Raw genomic sequence first — 26,112 nt, 5'->3', positions numbered from 1 at the left:
CCCTGCTACAAAGTTTATAATATATAACTAAACTATTGTTATGTAAAGTAAATAAGTTTTTTTAAATGTTTAAGAAGCTTCATTTAAAATTAAAATAAAATGCAGAGCCCCCCGGACCGGTGGCCAGGACCTGGGCAGTGTGAGTGCCACTGAAAATTGGCTCGCGTGCCGCCTTCGGCATGTGTGCCATAGGTTGCCTACCCCTGGGCCTACAGTCATCCTATCAGTCTTGAGAAAAATATTGGGGCAGACAGTATGTTTTAAAAAAACCCAACCAAGTCCTGTTTCATATTAATAGTGGCTGGCATTTAAAACTACAAGGACATTTAAAAGTGCTCTCTTTCAGCTATCTGGAATCTACTCAGACTAATTCCTTAACTGCTCACCTTGTTTGGTGCCAAGTAACATTAGCCAGCTTGTAAAAGGTAAATTGCAACCTTAGCCCTTCCCTTAACTTGATTGATTTTAATCACTGGAGCTTGTTTTAGCTATTATCTTTCCCATGTGATTTCCTTTATGTGCTGCCATTCACAAACTGTTAAAATGCAAACAGAGATGGCAAAGAAATGCAATACCTGACAATAGCATGTGCATGCTCTTTTATACACTATTAAAATGATATGGCCTTCACTCAGAACACTTAATTGAAAAACAATTATACTGCAAAATGCTTTAGACTACAATCAATCAAGCACTGTCAAAGCTAGTAAAAATGTATGTTACTGGCAGGAAGCAAACCATCATATTCTGCCCTTTAGTAATTTTTGCTGTGCTCTTACCTAATGGCAATATTCCATACAGTGCTATTAGCTGTCTGACATCTGTGAGAGAGGGCATTGGCTCTATATCTACCTGACGAAGCGTAGTCCCCAGATAGCTGTACTCGCCTGCAGGGAGGAAGCATGGGCTTAATAAATGTGACACTGTATTGTTATAAAATGCATAATTCAAATAATGAAAAACTACCACGGAATACAAATTTTGCATGCTCTGAGCAAACCCAGTTCTGCCATGGGAAAGGGACTCAGGTAGGGGAATGTTGCCATGGAATACAGGCCTAGAAGGAAAATGAAGTTAAGCACACATTCCTGTGCTGACTCTCCCTACTAAGCAGGTTGTGGAGGGCATGCAGCAGAGAAATAAGTCTTAAATAACCTTCGAAAGAAACTTTGTGGTTCACAAAAGAATCATTACTGACACCATAAATCACATCAATAGAGAATTTGGGGAGTTGAGATGTCATATTTTTGGAATCACCAATGAACCAAGATGTATCTAAGGGATTTCAAAGGGGGAAAAATATATTGTTTAAAAGGTTACTTAATTTTTTTCCTGAATGCTGCCTGCCTCCATTATTCCCACCACATCTTAGTTAGTGGGGACACTCGGCACAGCAGTCTGTGTTCTGTTCAATGTTTGTTTTTTGCATTGCACTTCACCTTTTTTATTTAAACTTAGCACTGCTGCAGACTGACGCAGTCTAAAACGAGAGTCCTGCCTCATCTCGTTAGAGAGCTGTAATCACATATAGGACATAGTGGGACAAAGATCCAGAAGGATGGGACACAAGCAAGAAAATTAAGGCTATGTCCACACTGGATCTGGAGGGGTAACTTCCAGCTTGAGTAGATGCATGTTAGCTCGCGAAAAATAGCAGTGTAGCGATGGGATGGGCTAGCCGCACCAAGTACATACCTAGGGTTTTAGACAAGATTGTACTCGTGAAGCTAAGACTACACCGCGAGCTGGAAATTTCACCTCCAGCTCCAGTGCAGACATACACTAATAGTGCAGGAAAAATACATTTAAGAAGGATTCATTTCTTTAGCACAAATAACATGTTCTGTACCTAATACTATTTTGCATTTTGATGATGATAACTTACAAATAGGAAGGAAGAGATCCGGCTTATCTGGGACAGATGTAAAATTAGGTATAAAATGAGAGAGAGTTGAGAGATAGTCATAGTTTGGGCCAGGAGATGGACAAGCACTGGCATAGCTTCCCCTCCCCCTTTGAGGGTAAAATTCATTTCAGGTTTTATCTTTTATTTAAGGAGAAATCAAAAGAACTAGCTAGAAATTAATCTTCAGAGATTTAATTAGAAGGCATCAAAGGGTTTAATTGCAACTGGCCATAAATCATGATGGATATTCTCTGACTAATTTAGATAAGGTCACCAAGAAAATTAGTTCAGCAATGTCGGTTTGTCATAGGGACGGACGTTTCAGTACCTTTACTCACTGTGTGGCTTCTGCCCTTTGTCTTCTCCCCCAGAACCGTGAGTGAGCGAGCAACCTTTCTAGGATTTCAGGACTCAGGGCTGAAGGGCACTCATTTATTTCTCTATGGGCTATAACTCTAACCTTGTAACTTTAAATGTTGCTTTTGATTTGATATCAAGCCAAAAATTTTAGGCCTCGCTCCTGGGAAATGCTAAGTACCATTTGCATCACTCTAGCAGTGCAAGTGGGACTTACAGCTGTCCTAAATGGAAAGCTGAGAATTCTCTGAACATGAGAGAATCTTCTGCTGGGGTAGGGCTGGCTTTGACAGCTCTATGCCTCCCCCCTGCCTACCCAGAGTAGGGGCTGTGTGGGGATGTGCTGGCTTTGAGCACTCTGTATTACAGTGATCCCCCACCCAGTGTAGTGGCTCCTAGTAGGTCAGTGCTGCTTTTATGTAACTTAGAGCAGCCCTGAGGCTACCCTAAACTATGACAGGAGCCAAACTGACTCCTGACAGCTTCAGGATCAAGGGATTACAAAGATGGCTCAAAGCCATCATTGCTCCGCTACCCACCTCTCAAGTTGGTGCGCTTGAGGTTTTGGTGCTGAGTGTTTTATTAAAATTGTGAGGGGATGTTTTAATTTTTCCAAAATTCTACATTGTTACCAGCCACTAACTATCCTGTTGGCCAAGATGGTCTTTCAAAGTGTCTGTGATTGAAATGTCTGTCCACCATAAATGACCTTGGGAAGGACAGCTGATAGAGGTTGGGCGAGTGCAATAATAATGAAAAGCTTCCATTACTACTCTCAGCACTCTATGCTCTTTAATGAGTATGCAGTGACTAGAATACCAATACCAGCTCATTCTCTAGAGTGGGCAAGGACTCTGTTGGCAATAAATGCTGCTTTTAACAGTTTATAAAAACATGGCACTTGCAGCTGATATGAGAGACTCCAGATTTTCCTGCTTAGATATATATCCTATTAATGGCCAGGTGCACTGTACGTGCTAGGTACTGACAAGCTCTTTAATTGTGGTCCTTTAAATTAGTGGGTTCTTCCCCTGATATATTGCAGCTTGTTCAGTTTTAGGGAACGGCCCAAAACAATCAGAGAGTGTATCAAGCCATGGTGCAACCTATGAGATTGCATTTCTTCTCTGAACACTAGCCCCACTGCACTCAGTTCTTTCGATGGTGCTTTATCTTGAGGTTTCCTATCCGGGTATGTGAGGCTGTATAATATTGGCGACCATTTTATTTTCTGGAAAATATTTTGGCCACACTATAAAACACAAGGTCGCTATGCCCTCAGGTTCCAGTGTCTTGCCAATATTGCCCGCAGCTGCTTGAATGGTAACTGACATCTGACAGCTACTGGTGACAGCCTAAAATTCAGAATTTTCAAACGTGGGTACATAAAGCAAGTGCTTACCTCCATAGTTAGGCACTTCAACAGTACAAATTGTGGGTACTGAGCACCTCTGAAAATCAGGCTTCTTTTGATTTGGGTGCTTAACTTTAGACGTTTGTCCCGGAATCTTATTGAAACTGCAACTGTACTTCACTTCATTCTTGACTTGACTGGTCATGATGATTAGTGAACCTTGGAAGGTTTGCATGTTTCATTAGATAAAACATACAAACACTTGGATGCTCAAAGTCCAAATATCTTTGAACTGGAAATCTCCTAGGAAAAGGTTTTCCTGAAATCTGGACTGTAAATAACGTGAGAGCAGCTTCTTACAATATTTTGGTACTTCTCTTTCTGGCACCTGGCAAATTCAGGAATGATGAAGTAGTGGCATGCAAACATGTTTAAAAATGCAGAAAACAGACCCACATTTCAAATTAAAAAAAAGGGTTGAATTTATTCTGACTTGAGTTTTTGGTCAGCTGTTTCATTCAATCTATTTCATCCATCTTGTACAAGCAGCCAAACTACTGTAACTGGAGTTCACTATGGATGAAGTGTTCTCATAATATTCAAGATATTAGCTCTGATATGTAAGACATTTAAAAATGTATACATTACCAACATAATCAGAGAGTTTCACTGTCTTGGGCTTTATTAGTAATCCTCCTTCTACTAGTTCCTCATACAGAGAATCAATGGTCCTACAGACAAGATACATAATTTCAGAAAATTCTAGAGGTCTGCAAAAACAGTCCAATCCGTCAGTAACAAAACTAAATGGAACATTTAGACATCTTTAGCTTTATAATATGTAATTTTTTACTGGGAGGTAAAATTGATTATCGCTGTCAATATTTAATCATTATTGACTTTTCTGTCTCATCTGTTATTTGTTCTCTTCCCCATTAAGTAACAGTCCTACCTTTATTTCCTTATATACCACATGATTTCTTATAGCAGTCATGACTACCTGTTTCCAGGTGTTGAAGATCACTGACTCCTGTGATATCAATACTGAGAAATTCTTTTAAAATCTTAATAACAGCACATAACATTATGCTTCTGCAATTAGTAATTCATTAATTTTCCTGGAATTTAATCTCTTTCAATAGACCAATTTCCACTCCTTTAAGAACATCACATACTTTATTATACTGGATCAACCAATGGTCCACCTAGTTTGGTATTCTCCCTGATGGGGGCCAGAGCCAAATGTTGTAGAGGCAGGTGAGAAAAATCATGCAGTGGACAATTATGGAATAACATGCTCATTGAGGAAGTTTCTTCCTATCTCCTGTCAATTTGTGAGTGTCTTTTGCCCTAAGAAATGAGGATTTATACCCTTGAATTTTTTTTCTCTCTCTTTTTTGGCATCCTGCTAAACTCTTGGCCTCAATGCTATTTTGTGGCAATGAGATCTACAGACTAATTAAAATTGCTTTGAGGAAATAATTCTTTGCACACTGTCTAAGTATATTGCCTTCCATTTTTATTGAAGGTCATCGTCTTATATTTTGAGGGTAAGTAAGAATGCCTAACTTGACCTTCTTTAGATCTTTCATTATTTTGTATACCAACATCATCTCTTATTCATCTCGTCTTCAAGCTAAACAGTTCCAATCTGTTCAGTGTCTCATAAGGAAGTCTTTCAATGCCTCTAATAATTTTGGTTACCAGTCCTAACTGAGGCATTTCAGTACTACTAAAAGAATACAAATATTTAATAATAGGTATCAGTTGGCCAATAAAATCAATATACTTTTAATTTCATGTCTCGTGTGTTTTCCAATACACATTTCATTTAAAAATTCTTATGTCCACACAGTGCATAATTAATACATAAGCAGTAATAAGGAAATGCAAAATTTAATGTGCCTACAACATTAACGCTGCCAGTCTGGTTCTTGTTTTCATAGCTGAATGTATAACGTGATGATTTTTATGTTAGGTGCATATCACAAAATGTACAGCAGGTATAACGTGGACAAGATAGCACTGCTGTAAGAGCCATAACTTCTGCATTTCCTGCTTTATTATTTTAAATGTGCAAATTTAATGATGCATGAACTGCATCTCCTCCATGTGGAAGTGTGTTATGCACAGTCCCTTCTATTGATTGAAGCTCCTGTGTTTCTCTACCATGTAACAACACACAAAGATAGACATGAGCCCCTCTTGGCTATTTCTGAAATGTTACCCCTTCTCCTGAACAGCAGGCAGGAGCAAGGTGTGAAACTTAAAGGCCAAAGAAACTACCACAACAAGCTAGCTACTACAAAGCGTATAATATAGTATTAAAATAATAGTCACTAATAGCACAGTATTATAATAATTACATATTTTCTGAGTAAGCCATGCCTGTTTGGTGTGGCACTCTGTCCCCCTCTAGAGGTGGGTAGGTCAAGCAGAGATTGATTGTGCTTGCTACAGCCTTGGCTAAGAGAGTTGGGTCTTTTAGTTCAGGCAGTATAGCCTCATGCATAAGATCCAGAGGTCCCAAATTCAATCCTTGGTGCTGCTGACCCACCCAGAGGCATCAGCATTACAGCTGTATAAGTGTATGTTTATATATGTAAAAGTGCATATGCATTTATTTGATAGACCCTGGAGCTGTTATATGGTATGAGAGGTCATCTTCCATACACTTCCATGAAATATTTCTTCAATACTTACTTATTGGCTTAAGAGATTTTTACATTTGAAACCAAAATAAGACCCCCTTCTTGATCGATTGTTGCAGTAGTGCCCAAAGGGTGGTGCTAAATCCTATACAAGTGAATGGGATTGGAGCACAATGCAAGGCACTTCTTTCCACCAGGTGCTGAGCATACTTGTCTCTACAGTGCTCTTGCGCCCTGCTGCCCTAGGAGCGCCATCTGTCCCTGTTCCACGCTGCTACTAGATAAATTGGTGCTAGTTGTGATAACTCAGCATAGGTTTGTATTCTACGTACAAGTGAAAAATGGGCAGATTATCATGTGAATGTTGAAAATTCAGGTGTCAAAACATGGAATTCACTCGAACCCCTCAAGTAAAATAAACTCTGCCCTCAGAACAGAAATATTTAACAAATTGTAAGGTGCCCTCAAGAATTTATGTTGGTCAGACAAGAAATACGACTGATCTATGACATGTACTTTTTACATGAGAAACAAAGGCTGCTTTATTGTGGTATTTCACTAGAGCTGGCTACAGCCTCTCTTCTCAGGGACTTTAAATTGGATGGAAAATCTGTAGACATCTGAGACTGCCAGGTGTTCCTGCACCTGCTGGTGAGGGGCTGGGGGAATAAAAGTAAAAGGGTCTTCATTAAAGAATTGGGCCCAAGAGCCTGCAAAGACTTACACGCATGCTGTTTATGCACTGAGTAGTCCTATTGGTGTCAATGAAGTCTGGCTGTTGAAGTACATGTATATGTCTTTACAGGATCAGGGCCTTGGCTTGTACAAACTACTGAAAACAGTACAATGAAAGGGAAACACACACAGGTCATTATTGTACAATGTATACCATCAAAGCAGCATTTGTCTTGTAATGGGTAGCACTACAAACCTATCAGTCAAGAGGCGATGCGGCATTTACTGACAACGCAAAAATGGATTTTTCTTTGAAATATTTCAGAGACTAAAATGAACATTTTGCAAATTCATGATGGGTTTGTTTTATTTTCTAGACATCTGTGGATATTTATAGCGGTTATTAAAATGGTTCTGTTTATTGTAGGGCTCCTCATGAGTGTGAGGCTGCTGGCACGGGTAGGTGGAAATGTAAACCTACCAGTTCTGACACTGTCCTTTTGTAATGAAACAAAACGAAAAGGGTTTGGCAGTGTGGCAAATATAAATATTCATCATTATGTAACTCTTCGAGTGAACAGGTGCATTCTTTACCTGTCGGGAGTCAAATCTTTCTCCTTTTTCTTCTTCCCACTTTTCTTCCCTTTTTTCTTTTTCTGAGGACCATAAATGTAGACAGCAATTAATGACATAAGTAGCAGGGCTGTAGAACTGAATGCTGTTGGAACTGAGATGAAGGCCAAAACTTGCCGATCCAACTTTAATAAACCTAAATATTTCAGCATTTGTATTTTCCACTATCTATGTACTTCTACGTGGTCCTCACCACTGTAGTACCTGAGGAATAGATTGTATCCTTGCAGCACTCTGTGAGATAGGGAATTACTATTCCCATTTACAGATGAGAAACTGAGGCACAAGGGAGACTAAGTGACTTGCCTAAGGTCCCAGAGAATGGCTGTGGTTGAGCCAGGAATTGAATCCAAGTCTCCTGAGTCCCAGACTAGTGCCCTAACCATTAATCTCCTTCCTACCTACTCTTTGGCCTGGTCCACACTAACCCCCCACTTCGAACTATGGTATGCAAATTCAGCTACGTTAATAACGTAGCTGAATTTGAAGTACCTTAGTTCGAACTTACCGCGGGTCCAGACGTGGCAGGCAGGCTCCCCCGTCGATGCCGTGTACTCCTCTCGCCGAGATGGAGTACCGGCGTCGACAGCGAGCACTTCCGGGATCAATCCCAGAAGATCAATTGCTTACCGCCGGACCCGGAGGTAAGTGTAGACCTACCCTTTGTAATGCCTCAGGGAAGAAGTAGCATGAGGTCAGGATAACTAGAGCAGGTCTTCTCTTGGGATTTTCTGCACAGTAACTGAAGCATTATGAGAAGGCTACATATTGTGCAAATGGCTTCCTCACACATTGCAAAACCCCATGGAAAACAAATAAACACAAGTGTGGGAATCACATATGCTAGCACTCTCCATAGTCATTAGAAGTCACTAGACACAAATATACTTATGGATTTCAACACAACAATTAACTAAGGACAGCGCTTGGTTAATCCATGTGTGTAACACACAGTGGAGTTAGAGCTTGGTGTAGTAGGCCCAGTCCAGCAAAGCACTTAACCATGAGCTAATGTGATTAGTCATGTTGAGGTCAATGAGACGACTCCACACATTTAAAGCCAGGCATGAGCTTAAACGATTAGTTTCCTCAACCCTTGGGAAGAAGAGACTTTATAACCTCCTACTCATGCATTTATTTATTATTTTATTGAATTATTCACAAACCCTTATGCAGTGCTCCAGGAGTTGCACATTTTAAAAAAAAAATCCTATCTGGAAAATGCTATTGTTCCCGGGGTAAATCAGCAATGATTAGAAATGAATCAATTATAACTTTCCAAAGACTGGATCATACTTTAGACAATCTACTGCTTATATCATCTGTTGCTGTTCATAATACAATGTAAATAATCTAGACAAACCCAGAGCTATATAGATAAGAGACAATTGGAGAAAGCTAATATTTTTAATGGACCTGTATTAGAATAATACAAACATGTCCAAATATGCAGAACTATACCACAGACTTCTTTATGTAAATAGTCCGAGCAGTGTGGGGTGGTTTATAGGACAAGGAACATGTTCTACGTTAAACAAACATCTTTAGTGATGGCGTCAGAAAAGTATGTTTCACACTATAGTAGCAATTGGGAGATTGTAGAGATACTGGCTCTAGTGCAGGGGTGGGCACACTTTTTGGCCTGAGGGCCACATCGGGGTTCCGAAACTATATGGAGGGCTGGGTAGGGAAGGCTGTGCCTCCCCAAACAACCTAGCCCCCGTCCCCTATCTGCCCCCTCCCACTTCCCGCCCCCTGACTACCCCCCTCAAAACCCCTGACCCATCCAACTCCCCTGCTCCTTGTCCCCTGACTGCTCCCTCCTGCCCCCCCCGCCCTTAACTGCCCCCTCTGGGAACCCACCCCCTATCCAACACCCCCTGCTCCCTGTCCTATGACTGCCCAGATCCCTATCCACACCCCCGCCCCCTGGGACTCCCACGCCTATCCAACCGCTCCCTGTCTGCTGACTGCCCCCCAGAACCCCCTGCCCCTTATCCAACCCCCCTGCTCCATGCCCCCTTACCATGCCGCTCAGAGCACCAGGACTGGCAGCCGCGCCGCCCGGCTGGAGCCAGCCATGCCGTCGCGCAGTCTAGAGCACTGGGGCAGGCCGGTGGCTCTCGCAGCCGCGCTGCCCAGCAGGAGCTCACAGCCCCGCTGCCCAGAGCGCTGACACAGCAAGCTGAGGCTGCGGGGGCGGGGGGACAGCAGGGGAGGGGCCAGGGGCTAGCCTCCCCAGCCAAGAGCTCAAGGGCCGGGAAGGATGGTCCTGCGGGCCGGAGGTGGCCCACGGGCCATAGTTTGCCCACCTCAGCTCTAGCAAGTTATTGCCAGTGCTTCTCTAGCATTGTTTCTTTATATTTTTTAGGAAGTTGGAAGAAATTATAACATCATGGGGACTTATTGGGAAGACAAGATGATTTTTTCTTTATAAAGACACTGAACATATGCTGAATTTATTGGCCAACTGGTAATTTCTTCAGGGCGTTTTCCACCAGTAAACTAACTCAAAAACTTAAAAAAAAATTGTTATATGGAAAAAAATGTGTTTTCCTAATAGACATCAGTGTTTCTGGGAAATTTGGCAAGCACTGAGATAAGAGGAAATGTGAATTTTAGACTGTGGCTTTCCTACAAAATATAACTTACTGACAGCTGCTTTTCCTATATAGCAAATGCAAACAGGTTAATCACTTATGAAAACCTATTTGATTTTACCTTTTAAATGTGTCAGTCTATTCCATCCCCTAACCACTTTATAGGTGTCCCATTTATTCATGATTATTTTCCACTTTCTTGCATATCTTCTACTGTGTAATAAAACTGCATTTAGTTCTGGCTGATCTAATGGTGCCTCATCTCCATTCCTAAGTGGGGTGTGCACAGGGTCTTGTCTCTTTAATGTGTGATCACTAACGGGTTTTGAGCAGTTCAGGTGTTGCTGTAAGCATATACAGAATCAGTTTGCAGCAGGATTCTAGAGCACAAGGTGGAGCAGATCTTAATAGAGTGTCTTGTAGACACTTTCCCTCCAAGTCAAAATTGCATTGACCACTTCCCCTTCATTTGCAATTGTACAACGTACCTGTGGCAGGTACATCAATTGCTTATGTGGACAAGTAGTATGGAGAAAGTACTTCATGCATATTTTTAGCTCTCTTTTAAGTGCAGTTCAGGGCTTGGAAAAGAGGGGAGCATCACCATGTAACCAGCTCTCTCTCAACCATTTGCAAGTGTTTCATGGACTGCAACTGGCCCCTAGATGGCAGGTGAAGAAGCTTCTTCTTCTCATGGAGGGCAGCATGGGAGCATGCTCACCGTCATATTTGTACCATGTCATATTACACTAACTCTCAGGAGACATTAGAGAAGAAGGCAACTTTTTAAAAATGATAGCAGATTCTGAAACTAATCACAGCAGCTAATGTATCTCTTCTACAGATTGCAAATCATACAGCAATGGCCTTGTGCTACTGCACATTTCTGTAAGTAGTGCAGGGAACTGTATCTTCACAGCAATGTACCTAAGCACTGAGTTTCCTAAGGCTATCTCTACACTGCCCCGCAGTTCAGACTACAGGGCTGCACCCCAAAGTGCTGTAACTCCCTTGTGTAGATGCTGCCAGTGCGAACTGAAAGGTTCCTAGTTTGTATGATGTAGTCCTGTCTGAAGGAGGATTACATTAATGGGAACTATGAACCTTTTAGTTCATGCCCACGATGACCACACTGGGCAGTTACAGTGCAGCACTTTGGTGTGCACTGCTGTTCACGCCCCTATAGTCTGAACTGCAAGGCAATGTAGACAAGCCCTTAGATGCCTGTCCTGTCTTTCTGGCTAATGCTACTGTGGTGCCACCCAATGTGTTATGTCAGAGATCAATTATGAAACCCTTTTATATTAGAACTATGATACAAGTAACACATGCACACACAATCTGAGTCATTTTCTTTCCTCGAAGTTTACAGTAGTTTCTTGCTCATTTTTCCCGATCTTTGCTCAATTAATTTGTGAGAAATGTTTACAATAGTGGTAAGAATGGACTAACAGTGCCTAGAGAACATGACTTGCGAGGCATAAATGTCCATGAAATAAGAAAACCAAGGGGAGAAGGCAAAGCCAGGACTTGTGTATGCAGCAAGTGTGCTATGTTGGTGTAGAGGGCCAGATTCTGATGCCCTTATTCGCATTGAAAAGCGCCTTCTTCCATGGTAGTCCCAATGACTACTAAGCAATTTCTAAGTCTTGCCACTTTTTCTTACACAGTATCTCTAAAATCCTGCTTTTCTTTTCTGCCCATGCAGCCAAAGCCCTCGTTATTACTGCAACCTCCTCTTTCCTGGCACACCTCAAGTCTATTTAGCATGGATTTTCAATAAGTCACTTTGGTGCTTCTGAAAATTTTACCCCTTGTTAAGGTTGTCAGATTACTAGGGCAGCTACATAGGGTGGGGCTATTAGAATCCTAATAATGACTCTTGCCTTCTCTCTACCAGCATTCCCAGCCTGCACCATCCACCAGTCAGCTTTTCTCTCAAACATCTCCACGGCTTTTCCCATGCTGCCCTGTATGCATGGGGCAAATTCCAGCCAGTATCTTCCTTTAAATCCATCCTTAAAACTCACCTCTGCCCTGCTGCTTACAAAGCTAGTCTGCTCATCATGGCTGCACAGGTGACAAGGAGCGACTATGCCTCTTTTCCACCTCTAAAACCCTCAATCCATTTAACTACCAAGCTGGATCAATTCTTCAAAAGATTCATTTGCGTGAATGTTGCATTCTCATCCCTACCCTCTGCTTGTTGGTGTGTCTAGCTTGTAAGCCCTTCAGGGGTCCAGGAACTATCTCTCTTCGGTGTTTGTACAGCACCCAGCACAACGGGGCCCTCAATCCTGATGAGAGCTTTTGGATATTACTTTAGTATAAATATTGAACAGTAATAAAATACTTTCATGGGACTGCTTATGGAGTAAGGTGCTGTTTAGCCTGAGTAAGGGTATCTGGGTCTGGCCCAGAATAAGAAGTGATTTGGCTTCTTACCCATCATGCCTGGCTGACTGATGTATTTTCATCACAGCCTAATGGCTAATATTCCAAAATCTAATCTGCCTGCCCTTTGGGTGTGAGGCAGCAAGTGAATATTTAGGATCCTTCTAAAACTACGGGGTCAAATGAAACCCTGGTGTAACCCTACTGCTGGGATAAAATAGCCTGTTATCTTCTGGGGGAATGTAAGTGATTTTTGCTGATTTTTCTCTTAGAATGCTAAATGGTATTTAAAAGTCCTGAAATCAAAGGCAAGGCTCTGCTTGGAGGTAAACTGTGTGAACTAGGAGGGCTAACAGCTTCCCTCTGGATTTTAATGGGATGGCTGAAAGAATCAAACTTTTAAAATCCAAGGTCATGTTTAAGGGCACCTTTGCTGTAATGGGAAAAATATATATATTCAGCTAAACAGTTTTACAGTGAGAAACAGTCCGTTTCCTTACAATGGCCTTCCCAAGAGTTCAGTCTCCATGGTGCTTACACATCTCAGCACATGGAAAGCTGAGCTGCCTCAGAAAAGGGAATTCTGGGAAGGATGTATGTCAGGAGTGTTTCCTGATGGATTGAGAGATTTCTTTTTTCTAATTCTTAGCATTTTTTTTTACTTGTGACTACTTATTCTAATGTGCTACTACAGACTGCAATGGTGCTTTTGACCTGCACATCAGTTCCTAGTGTCTATTCCCTAGGGCCAAAGAGGAATAGCACTAAGGTCTGTGGGCTTGCTGTGAATGGTAGTTGCAAAGCAAATAGAAAAAAATCTTTCTAAAAGCTGCAGTAAGGATTCTCAAGAAATACGGCCTCACGAAAATGGAGCATGCCCCGACAAAAGAACATGAACTCTGCTTTTCAGTATTCTGCTTGACAGACATTATACTCACTGCCAACTTCCCACTGGTAACTGGACATAGAAACAAGGGTCTGTCTTTGTAATAGTTGTCTTGGGAATGCTGTTTGCAAGGCAGGTTAACCCCCTGGAAAAATTTGTTTTACATCTGGCATCACTTAGTCTTCACTGGCACCGTGAAATCTACTAACATTTCCTAGTTTGTATCACCTGCTTCAGAGGCCCTGGCTCCTCTAGGGAAAGGACTGGATGGGTCTGCCAACACTGGCCCTTGATCAAACAGAGGGTTACTATTGAATAATTAAGTACTCTTCATCAGCGAGTTGGCAAGCTGCTTCCTAACTGCTCCTAGTTTACACTATGCCCATTACAAATCCAAATTCTCAAAAACGCAGTCTAAGGTCCATATGCCTCACTACAGTGACTGAGTGTGTATGACCTGGGGGATATTGTGTACACAAATGAGAACTGAGGTGTCCATGCAACTATCCATTTTGTGTGCTGAGTCACTGTAACTGCACATGCATTTTTGTGCATTGCCTTCCTTCGCTTCAAAATTACCCTGACATTGTTTGAATTGGGTCCATATTGTATTCATATATCAATTTTCAAAGATGCCTCAACCTAGCTTTATTAAATTGCCCTTGTCATTTTTTTGGTCAGGTGCAAAGAGCATTCTAAATGGGCTGAGATCTAACTAGAAGTACTGCGGATGAAGGTATTGGCATGCACAAACAATTCCAAGAGTGAAACGTCAGCACAAGCTTAGGGTTTGCTATTTGCCTTTAGCGTTTTAAATTGAAATGCTGATTCCATCTGGAAATGCCGAATGCCTGCTGTACAAATGTTGTTTGGAATTTAAATCCTTGGGTAAAATAAAAGTGCACATGCAATTCAAAGGAACATGCAGGTGTGGAGTTCTCTGCACGCTGTAATGCTGTGAAACTAGATGTAAACAGTGTATGTCAGCACTCAAGTTGTGCTAGAACACTTCAGAATGCTGTTCTGGTACTTTTTTAGGAGCTGGAATGGTGTTCTGGCACTTCTCATGGGTCTGGGCCAGGCAGCACCTTTCCCTCCTCAGCTGCAGCATGTCAGGCCATCAGGTGCCATTGGCAGGCCCAAACGGGGTGCTGGACAGTGGGTCAGCGGAAGGAGTTGGGGACACTACAGCCAGGAGTGGGCAAAGGAGCATAGAAGTGAGGTGGGAGATGTTGGGAGCCGAGTATCGGGGCCGCCCAGACAGCAGAACCCCCCAGGGGGAGCAGGTAGGGTGACCAGACAGCAAGTGTGAAAAATCGGAACAGGGGGTGGGGGGTAATAGGAGCCTATATAAGAAAAATACCCCAAAATTGGGACTGTCCCTATAAAATAGGGACATCTGGTCACCCTAGGAGCAGGAGTCAGGCAGAGCTAGGAGAGGTGGGGGCAGGACAACTGCAGGGAATCAGTCTCATACTCCACTGGACCTGGACCTCTCCCAGCTCCCCCATTGCCTTCCTCTTAGCTCCCCCTGCTCCCTCCTGGGGCCTCCCACTGCCCTGCATTCCAGCACTTCTTTTTTTAGGACTCCAGCACTGCTATATTGGCTGCGTTTTAATGGGTCAAATACACTAAAGTAATTTATGCCGCTAACTTATTTCCTTTTCCTAAATAAATGTGGTTTAATTGCATTAAATTCTTCAGTGGTGAGCAGAATACATTTAAATAATATTTACCAAAATGCACACATTTGTGTGTCAGTCAATTCAGATACTTGAATGATTAGACCAAGATTTTCAAAAGTGACTAGTGATTTTGGTTGTCTTGGTTTTTGGGTGTCCCTTTGGAGACAACTTAAAGGGACCTGCTTTTTGAATGGAGGATACTCAGTCCATGGAAAATCTACTAGCTCCCAGTCCCATGCCTTAATTACAAGACCATCATATTAATCTGGATCAAGCAGGCTCAGAATATATGGTCCGATTTTCAAAAGTGCAGAGCACCCTCCACTTCCGTTGGCTTCAGCTGGAGCTGTGGTTTCAGAGTACTCTTGAAAATCAGATCAATATTGTGGGGTTGTTCCCTCAGAATGGTTTGCCTGGCCCTAAAACATAAATTAAAATAAAAAGTCTAAGGGTTGGTCAACACTGAAATCTAAAAAAACTACAAAGAACACAAAACAAAACAAAACCGCTTAAGAAATCCGCTTACACATGAGGTGGTTTTGACCTTTTGTGACCTAAGATTCACCAAACACTCTCAGAGGGAGTTTCGCTATTGACTTTAATGGGGGTAGGATTTCTTCCTTGGTATTTAGGGGTAGAGAATTGTGATGCATGCTGGCTTTCCATTCCTTGCTGCACTCACCTTCTTTCCACCTTTTTTCCCCTTTTTTCGTTTTTTCTCCTTCTCTCTGTCCACTGCCAGTTTCAGATTCTTCAGTTCCTGTCGCATCAGCTCATCAACCTATTCAGACAGGCACAGGGTTGAATTTTTTTCTTAGTTTTTCCATGCTGTAGCCATACACCCAAAATCACTCTGCACACAAATATTCAGCCAAACGTTTAAGGAAAAGCATGGATAGGGCAGCTCCGAATGGAGGCAAGGTCTAGATGCCAGGGCCAGTTCTTACCACCATAGAGAAACCCATGTCGGCAAGAACCATTCTTATAAATATCCTGTTATTATTGTAAGCACACCTGCACTCTGATCTCCTCCTCCACTTCTTTCCGCTTCTCCTCTTTGATCAATTCTGGGTCATACTCCTGGGGGAAATTCCATCGCTCATCTCTGTTCTGCCAAACGTCTGTTATCCAAAAGCAAAGAAAGCGGGCAAAAAGTTATAGGAGACATTGTTTTTCTAGATGTTGTTGAAAAAAACAGGATAGTTGAAATTATTAATTGTATGTAAGTAGCAGACCCTAGAGACCCCAAGCAAGATCAGAGCACTATTGTGCTAGGCTATGTGAAACTCAAGGTTAACCTTCTTTGCCTTGTATTGTAGTTTGGTATTGGATTTCAGGGGGATAGTAATGGATATTGAGGTTGTCACTTTCAGGTTGCAAGTCCTAACCCGTAGAGCATCACTGCTTGTGTTTTTCACTTGCAACCTTAAGGAGTAATGATATAAAATGAGTTCAACCATGTCACCGTACTTGGGAATCCCTCCACTGACTCCCTCTTGCTTTCAGTATCAAGTTTTAAACTAGTCATGGGGAAGTCACAAAAATAGCTCCTACCCAAGGAGCATACAGACTAAAAGACTGACACAGAAAAGATAAAGCAAGCTGTGGGACCAGAGGCATGGGTTAATTTTAAACATTAACTCCTCATCATCCTCATTCTCCCTTGCCCAGTTATATAATACAATGTTGCATTAAATACAATAGAATGAGAGGGCATTTGACTGATGTGGGATAACATTTGTGCCTCACAGGCTATGTCTACACTACCACGGTAAGTCGACCTATGCTACGCAACTCTAGCTACGTGAATAACGTAGCTGGAGTCGACGTACCTTAGGTTGAGTTACTGTGGGGTCTACACCATGGGGGGTCGATGGGAGAAAAGCTCCCGTCGACTTACCTTACTCTTCTAATGGGGGTAGAGTACAGGGGTCAACTGGAGAGCGATCTGCTGTTGATTTGGTGGGTCTTTACTAGACCCGCTAAATTGACTGCTGGTGGATCAATCTCAGAGTGTCGATCCCCTCTGCAGTGTAGGCCTGCCCACAGAAGAAGTGAGATTTGGGAGTAATTTGAATGAAGATGAGGTGTGGGCCTGGACTACTGGCTTGGGAAGCCATTCCACACATAAGGGACGACACAGAAGAAGGCATGAAGATGGGAGTGTGAGATGGAGGGGGCAGTGAGGCGGCATCATTGGTGGGGCAAAGGGGAACGAGATAAAAATAGTATCCAGCACATACAGCTGTGCAGAACTTTGAAGGTGAGCGCAAGAAGTTTAAACTTTATATAGTAGGCAAGGGGGAGGCAGTGGAGGGATTCCAAAAAAGAGTCACATAGTCCAGTGGATATTACATCACTACTCTTTAATGTTGCATGGGCCAAACACACGCAATAAGCAGACTACATTTGAGGGAGGGAATGTGAGAAGTGCAAGTCTATGGCAAAATTTCTGTTTATGATAAAGTACCCAATGAGTTTACTTTGTGAATATTTTTATTTTTAATGAGAACTACCTTTTGTTTTCTAGAAAAGTAAACTGAAATTTGGAAAGCCCTGTATTTGTTTGAATATTGTGGTATTAACAAAGGGCACAAATTTAACAAGGGAAACTCCTTATCTCCTCTTCCGATAGACTGAATTAATTTTAAAATGACAACTCCATACCTCGAGTTTCCCTACATTCCAAACCTTGATAGTATTTTTATAATGACAGCTGATCTCCAGCATTATGCACTGATTCAATTTCCAGATGATTTAAAATTACAGTTTTCTACCTTAAAACATAGACTCCTTTATGAAGCTGTTTTTCATGGACTACTCTTTTCACTACCCTCTGCAGTGTCTAAGACACTATAAACTGAGAAAGATATTCATAGCACTCACAGGAGATCATGGAAGGTTTAGTCTAGTTAATATAATACATGCTGCTATCTACTGCTTCTGATAATTCTCCTGGATTCCAATTATGTGCAAAGTTTGTGTGGTTTTACACATAGGACTCTTCACCTACAAAAACTATTTCCTAATTTTATAACTAAAAATGGTAACAATTGAGGAGGACAGTGGATTTTTGGTAACGAGGAAAGGAACACAAAGGTATAGACGTCAATTTCTTTAAATGACTCCAGGCCTGTCAAATAACATGACAGATGCCACATAATATTTCAACAGGAAAGGTTGACTTGCCCTAGTTAGAAGGCACGTCCCCCAGGGTTACCCTAGTTTGGAATTTCAGCCTTGGGGAAAGGGGAAATTACATAGAAGAGATGTGAATTTTTAAACACTTTCCTGGCTGGGTCAACAGGTTGCAAGTGCTATGTTTTCACAGGAGCATTAAGCTTTAGGTATTTATTTTTCATAAACTGAGCCGCACTTTTTATTTTATTTTTCATAATTGTTTGTCATTCTGTGCATGGATTAGTGGGTAATAGGGTCTCCAGACAAATCAGTGACCACCTCCTTCCTGCACCTTAGCCAATAGGCTTTATCAATATTACTTGGCAATTGGCTCACTGAGGACTAAATTAGTCACTAGGTTAGAGGTCTCTAATTTTAGAAGATAGATCAATAGCTTGTAGATGTTAGATGCGATGTTATTTTTTTTTAGATCAAAAAAATGTTTCCAAGTTCTTTTTAAAGCAAGGTCAGAAGGTTAAGGACATGATGTTTTCACTGAAAAGTGCATGGTGTTCAATTACATATAGGGTCATTTAACTATGGGAGTGTGTGCATGTTTTTGTGAAATGCCATTGAATCGCCTCTTTTTGAAATGCATATCGCTTTCTCTAGATTCATCCTTTTTCTCTATCTCTACATGGCTGCTAGCAGGCTGCCCTTTGGGCTAACATGGCTGTCAGCATCAGCACTTACAAGTGCACTTGCTTTTAATGTGGAAAACATTATTTAGTGTTAATATTTTAATTGTAGAGAGCAGCCGGTGATCAATACAGGGGGATGCGTAATCGTCACACTCACATGGAAACTTTCAACCGCTTGGTAACAGGGTTTGAGATCTTTCAACGTAAGATAAACATGAAGTCATGTCACCACAGTGTACAACACTGTCAAACACATAGGAAGCATGGTCCAATGATTATAGGACTGGGCTGGGCTACAGAAGACCCAGATTCAATCCTGCTCTGCCACAAACATCCGGTGTGACCTTGGGCAAGTCATTTAGCCTGTCTGTTCTCTGTAAAATGAAGGTAATAGCCCTGCCCTACAAGGGTCTTGTGAGGATAAATACATTAAAAATATGAGGTGCTCAGTGATAGGGGCCATATAAGTACCTTTAGTAGGTAGAATATCACAAGAACAAATTATTGCTTGTGCCACAACTTGAAGTTGTGCAAGTAGTGCATTCACAGTGTTCTAGAAGAGGTTGCTTTCCTCTTACTACAGCATAAGGGGAGATTACATATATACATGGTGTGTGTGTGTGTGTGTGTGTGTGTGTGTGTGTGTGTGTGTGTGTGTGTAAAATGTGTTTTAAGTGGATGTCATCGCTTACAGTTAAGGTTCCCTAAACATTTCCATTGTAAGCATCAGCTTTTGGTCACTCCGAATAATTCTTACTTATTAGACTGAAAATTTCTAGGCTTATTCACTGGTAAAGATGAGGTTTTCCTCAAAATTTCTATAGACAATAGTTAAGCACTTTCAAGCAAGGGGAGAGTGGAAAAAAATCCAATATTCAAAAATTGTGACCTTTTCAGAGTCACTCTACCATCTATCTGATTTGATTCTTGAGATTTTGAAAAATTGTGCCTCACATGTGAGCAGTACATTTTTGGCTAGTGGTAATTTAAATGAGAATTGCAGAGCATGCTAAGTGAAGGTAGAGTACGTTATGCATACCTGTAGAAGGATATAGCTATATAATAAACTATACTGAATCATAGAATCATAGAATAGAATTGTAGGACTGGAAGGGACCTCAAGAGGTCATCTAATCCAGGCCCCTGCATTCATGGCAGGATTAAGTATTATCTAGACCAGAGATGGGCAAACTATGGCCCGTGGGCCACATCCAGCCCACGAGACCCTCCTACCCAACCCCTGAGCTCCTGCCCCAGGAGGCTAGCCCCGGCCCCTCCCCTGCAATTCCTCCTCCCCTGAGGCCTCAGCTCGCTGTGCCGCTGGTGCAATGCTCTGGGTGGCGGGGCTGTGAGCTCCTGGGGCAGTGCAGCTGCAGAGCCCAGCCTGACCCAGTGCTCTGTGCTGTGCAGTGGCGTGGCTGGCTCCAGCCGGACGGTGCGGCTGCCTGTCCTGGCGCTCTTGGCAGCGCGGCTGTAGCACCGCCAGCCACCGGTGCTCCAGGCAGCGCGGTAAGGGAGGGGAGTGGTGGTGGGGGGGGTTGGATTGAGGGCAGGGGCGTACAGGGTGGTGGTCAGGGGGCGGGAGTGTGGATAGGGGTTGGGGCAGTCAGAGGGTGGGGCACAAGGGGGTTGATTGGGGGCAGAGGTCTCAGGGGGCAGTCAGGAAGGAGGGGGGGTTGGATTGGGTGGTGGGGGGCAGTCAGGGAACGGGGGGGTTGGATGGGGCATGAGTCCCGGAGTGGGGGCTGTTGGGGGTGAGAAGCAGGAAGGGTGAGAGAGGGGGCGGGGACAGGCCATGCCTGGCTGTTTGGGGAGGCACAGCCTCCGCTAACCGGCCCTCCATACAATTTTGGAAACCCGATGAGGCCCTCAGGCCAAAAAGTTTGCCCGCCCATGATCTAGACCATCCCTGAGTGGTGTTTGTGAAGGTTAGTTGTGAATGAGGTGGGGGATGTGTAGTTTGTAGAAATTAATAATTTATTGAAAAGCAGTGAAATGTGCATGATCAGAAGCAGAATATTGGTTCAGATAGTCTCAATCCACAAATGGCAAAGATAAAAGAAGTGTGGCAAAGCTTAACAGCTCTGGATATTTTACTGTGAATATGTTAATCTTGAACATTCCCATAGCTATCCTTTGAATTTCATTGAGTTACTGTTCTCTCCCTAAGGATTTCTGGATGTGCTACATATTGGTTAAATCTGAATCCCAGGCTGTAGTTTCAATTTACCCCAAATGGATTCTAGCAGTGTCTCTTGCCTACACAAGCTCATTGTTAAGTGTTCCTGGAGGCATTTTCAGTGCATAGGGTCGTCACAATGTGTCATATAATTTATCAAGAGTCTAAACCTGCATATTTGGAGCCCCTACAAGTGTATCCTGTTAGGGAGGATTTAAGAAGGAACATACCTTGGCTACACATACAATTTATGGCAACATGTACACATCTGTTTTCAGTTACACTTTTGACAATTAACTTGCCCCTATCAGCTCTCAAGCAGAAGTAATAATAAATGGATATTTCTTTGAAAGGGCTAGCTGTGAGATTTGGGAAGTCTCTCCCCCGCACATCCCACCCATATCATGGAGTCAGTACTCTTAACCCGCCCATGCATATTAACCTAAATATTTTAAATGATTTAACTCCTCCCTCGCCCCTCCAGGGATGCACACACCACTTACAAAGATATGTGAATGGAGCATGCCGTTTTGTATTTCTTACCTTTTACATTTGTAGCTGAGCAATTTTTTCAGTACAGCTGTAGACAATCAATATACACAATTTCGGAGGGTTTAACAGGTAGTATTTGGGGCAGCATGGAGCTGCGTTGCCCCAGAAGGAGTTCCAGGACACCTTCTGGTTCTCAGGGGTCATTAACAGAGTACCATGCATGCTCCCCCACAAGCCTAACCCATCCCATCTTCTCCCTGCCCCTTATGCAGAGGCTGGTGTCGGCAACGCTGCTAGCCCTGAGTGCAAGGATTCCCATTGTTGTTAGCAGGATGGGGAGACACTTCTTGTGTCCTCTGCCTCCATTTTATGCCTATGCAAGGACAAGACCCAAAGTGGTCCCAAACATGCTTAGCAGCACCCACAAAACACTCCTTGCAAGTTAAGGAGCAATCTCTTTGGTTCTCACATCTGTGCATCTCCTGTTGATTTCAGTGGGAGCTGTATGTGCATTCGAGGGCTTTGAGCCCTCCTTTGATTCTTACCATGAAACAACTCTCCATGATTTATAATTTACAAGAGAAATTCCACGAGTTAACAAGGTAGAGGCCGGGCAGTACTCTGCTGATTACAACTCATTTTCAAATTGATAACTTCTTTTCCCCACGACTGACCCGAGGCAACTCAATGTGAGTGATTGCATAACAACAAAGGATTTCAGGCGAGGAATTTAGCAAGTCAGTAACACTGTAGAGTGTTAAGAAGAAACGATTTAAAAAAATAACTTTCTCATAATGTCACGGAAGTAGTGACAGCAAAACTCAAAACCTTTACTTCAGAGTTTGGTCTCGAGCGTTCCAAGGTCAGATACTTGTCGCTTATTTGCACCTTTGAGGCCTTACACTACGGCTCATGAACCATGTTTTCTATTCAGCCTCTTACCTCAAGAGACACTTGATCCTCCTGGTTGGGGGAGTCTTGGGGTATGTCTGCAAAGCAAAGAAAAACCTGCACCTGGCCTATGCTAGCTGACTTGGGCTCGGGCTGCAGGGCTGTTTCATTGCTGTGTAGACTTCTTGTCTTGGGCTGGCACCCAGGCTCTAGAAACCTGCGGGGTGGGAGTGTCTCAAAGCTTGGATTTTAACCCGAGCCCAGAAGTCTATGCAGCAATGAAACAGCCCTGCAGCCCAAGTCCCACGAGCCTGGGTTGGCTGGCCAGCTACGGTTTTTTCTTTGCTGTGTAGACATACTCTTGGTAGCTCCTTTGAGTAGTTAGGGTATGGATTGCAGAGCTTTGGATAGGGAAGAGGGGAAAAGGGGACAAGTGTGGAGCAGGGGGTAGAACAGAACTGGTTGAAAATTTTTGAAAAATACTGGAAAATTTCAAACTCTCTTTTTTTTATCAAAAATGTTGTTGAAAGTTTTCATTTACCAAAAGCAGAGTTTTCTGTAAACAAAACACTTCAATGTCAGTTTGACTAATTGTTTTGACTTTAAAAAAGTTGCAAAAAATCTTTGCAGGAAGCACAAACATTTAAATCAACTACTTTAAAAAAAATCTTCATTTTGAAAAGCTCTCTTTCTACAGCCAATCTTTTCATTCAGAAAATGCTGACCAGCTCTGGTGGTGTGTATCAACACCTTGTCAATGAATGAGAGGGCAAAGAGGGTAAGAAATGTAAGGAATGTAGTTGTAACCTCAACTGCTAGATAGAACTTTCCATTTAGTGGCCAGTCAATACTATATATAAGCACAGGTGATTTTTCTGAAATAAAAATAACAAAAAATTAAAGCACTTACAGATGCACTACCAATACTTTGGGCCAGATTCTGCTACCTTTCCTCGCACTGAATAGCACTTCACTTTAATAACCGTCCCCTTGAAATCAAAGCGTCTAGTCACAGAGTATGGCCCTGATATTGCACCTATTGTGAGAGCAACTGCTTTGACTGCATACTATCAGCTGTCTGATTGGAGCCAAAGACCTGAGGAAGGGTATTGGAATCTGGTCCTTGCTTTATGATGTCCTAATATTACCAGAAAGGTCAAAAATCAATTACAGGTGCAGGAGGAATCTCCTTCCAAATTTTACTTTGTCTAAAGCTTGGACTTCTGTAATGTTCCATACTTTAGTTTGATGTTACATGGATGGCATCCAATCTAAGTTTAATTAGAAGAATGCTCCAACTATGATTATTATCTCCCTCTACTGACCTTTGTATTGGTTGTTTCCTTCCTCCATTATAGGGAGGAAATTACTAGGAGCCATTTTCCAGCCCTCTTCTTCTTCCTGTGTGAAGAAAATATAGAATATCATTGTATTAATCACCAAATAGACAGCCATTAAAAAGACAGGGTCACAGTATAATGAAAAATGGGATCAACTGTAGTTTTAATTCACAAGTGATTATCAAAAAGTTATTTGGTGAAAATTGTTGGATGAGACCCCCCGAACTAAATCATATTTTTCAAACTGATCATATGGTTGGACTTCATCCACAGAGATTGGGGTAGTTCGTGTTCAAAACCAGTTGGGTCACCTTAATTTAAAAGTTGTTAAACTCACTTGCTTTTGTAATGTAGATGGGACCTTTGAGCATGGCAATCGATTTACCTTCCAATCATTCTTCTTCTTCACCTTGTAGCCACAATGTGCTAAGCACTTTGGTGTCATGAAATAAGGATTGTGTTTAGGCAATTAGAGGATTATTGTTTGAGGAAAACAATGGGTTTTGAGAAGAGAAGTGTGCTGTGAAGGATCATAAAGGATATTGCAGGTATAGGGAACAACCTGGGAGATGGCATGGAGGTGATTTTGGGGCAAAAGAAGAAAGGAGGCATGAAGGAATTTTAATCAGTAGAGTGCATGACTTGACAAGGAGGTGGTGAGGATTGGCTGGAGGGGTAGGCTGAAGAATAATGCAAGCAAGAGGATTCAAGGGTGGAACTCAAATTCTCTGCTGCTTCTTCTGCACTCCCACCTTCTGCAGGGCCTGAGATTTCTGGGACCCGTATCTGAATCTCCTGCCGTATGCCATGTACTGCATTTAGACTATCAAGCCAGCCCTGTTGCATTGCTTTTCATTTTTTTAAATTGAACTTTTTACACAACATGACATTTAGATGACTAGAAGTTGCATTTATAACAGACATACATTTATATTTTGTTAATGACACAAATATTGCTGTGAAGCCTGAAAACTCAATTGCTCCCCATTAATTTATTTAGCCAGTGAACAGCATAGTGCACATATATTAATTATTTCTTTTATCCTTAGGACTAAGCAAAGCAGTCTTTTTGTCCTTAGGACTAAGCAAAGCAGTCTTCACTGATTTTCTACTTTGAAGTAAAGAGTATTTCTATGCCAATACATTTCAAATATTAATACACAACATATTTAAATAGATATTTTCAAAATAATTCAGTATATAGAGAACAACTACAATGAATATGGGCCTAAATTCCACATTAGCAGTAAGTGTTTTTCACACAGTGTTAGAAAGATAAAGGAATTCTTTTCTTGATATTTTTTCTACATTCAGATGATAGAATAGCTGAGTCAATGTTGTGTGAACTGTGGTGGGGCACCTTGAATTGATCATACCAGTTTCAATCCAGCCTAGGGTGACCAGACAGCAAGTGTGAAAAATCGGGATGGGGGTGGGGGGTAATAGGCTATATAAGAAAAAGACCCAAAAATCAGGACTGTCCCTATAAAATCAGGACATCTGGTCACCCTAATCCAGCCACAGATATGGGGGTAACAATTGGATGAACACTAAGCATGTGTCTAAATCTTTCCACAGACTGATCTGCATGGGGAAATCCACACTACAAGGCTGTGAAGAATCTGAATTGATTTCCACTGTGCTGTTTGGCTACATTTTTCCTGGTCACAGTGAAGAGATTCTGCCTGTGGATCTCCTTGATGGCAGAATATTGCTTTAAGCTCCATCTGGCTGGATGAAATTTGTAGAGAGACCTCCGCCATATTTATGTCTTACAAGCAGGTTAGTACACAGTATATTACTATTTTAAATAGTTCCAAATGGTTCAACATATGTCTTGAAAAGTCACAAAAACAAAAGGCTTGTGAAGAGAGATTATACTGTGCTAGGTTTCTGTTATTTCTTTCTTAGTGCCCAATGGGAAATCAGATCAACGTTTAACACGGAAGAAAATGAAGTTACTTTGATATCAAATGCATATTTCTAAAGATCACTATCAGACTTAAAGAATATTTAAATCTCCTTCTGGGATCATAATCTTGTTTTCTTAAAAAATTGAAGTTAGGAACAAGACCTTGTTTGACTGCGTCACTATGACTTCTAGCCTATGCTTATTTTAATAAGGTCCTTCTGTTAGAACTTTTCAGAATACTTCTGCACCATTCCAAGATGATTTTTTTTTCAGTATTACAAGCAGGGAATAATGTTCTCTTTGTTCTATCTCAATGAGCCACAGAACACCTGATAT

The 26,112-nt window shown here is 42.0% G+C and overlaps 1 protein-coding gene across 2 annotated transcripts in view; it reads right to left on the bottom strand.

Moving 5' to 3' along the window:
- IQCA1 (IQ motif containing with AAA domain 1) overlaps window positions 1-26,112 on the bottom strand; it is a 160,385-nt gene that overhangs the window by 29,471 nt on the left and 104,802 nt on the right. For both annotated transcript variants that reach the window (XM_054043911.1, XM_054043912.1), the window contains 6 exons: window positions 23,850-23,925; window positions 16,156-16,262; window positions 15,824-15,922; window positions 7,538-7,599; window positions 4,266-4,348; window positions 780-887 (listed from right to left, as the gene is read on the bottom strand). In XM_054043911.1, coding sequence (XP_053899886.1) covers window positions 780-887; window positions 4,266-4,348; window positions 7,538-7,599; window positions 15,824-15,922; window positions 16,156-16,262; window positions 23,850-23,925 — 535 coding nt within the window. The remainder of the gene's footprint in view (window positions 1-779; window positions 888-4,265; window positions 4,349-7,537; window positions 7,600-15,823; window positions 15,923-16,155; window positions 16,263-23,849; window positions 23,926-26,112) is intronic.

The sequence above is a fragment of the Malaclemys terrapin genome, chromosome 11, assembly GCF_027887155.1.
Source record: "Malaclemys terrapin pileata isolate rMalTer1 chromosome 11, rMalTer1.hap1, whole genome shotgun sequence".
Classification (NCBI taxonomy): Eukaryota; Metazoa; Chordata; order Testudines; family Emydidae; genus Malaclemys; species Malaclemys terrapin.
Note: the sequence above shows the minus strand (reverse complement) of the source record. Positions and strands in the feature narration are given on the sequence as shown.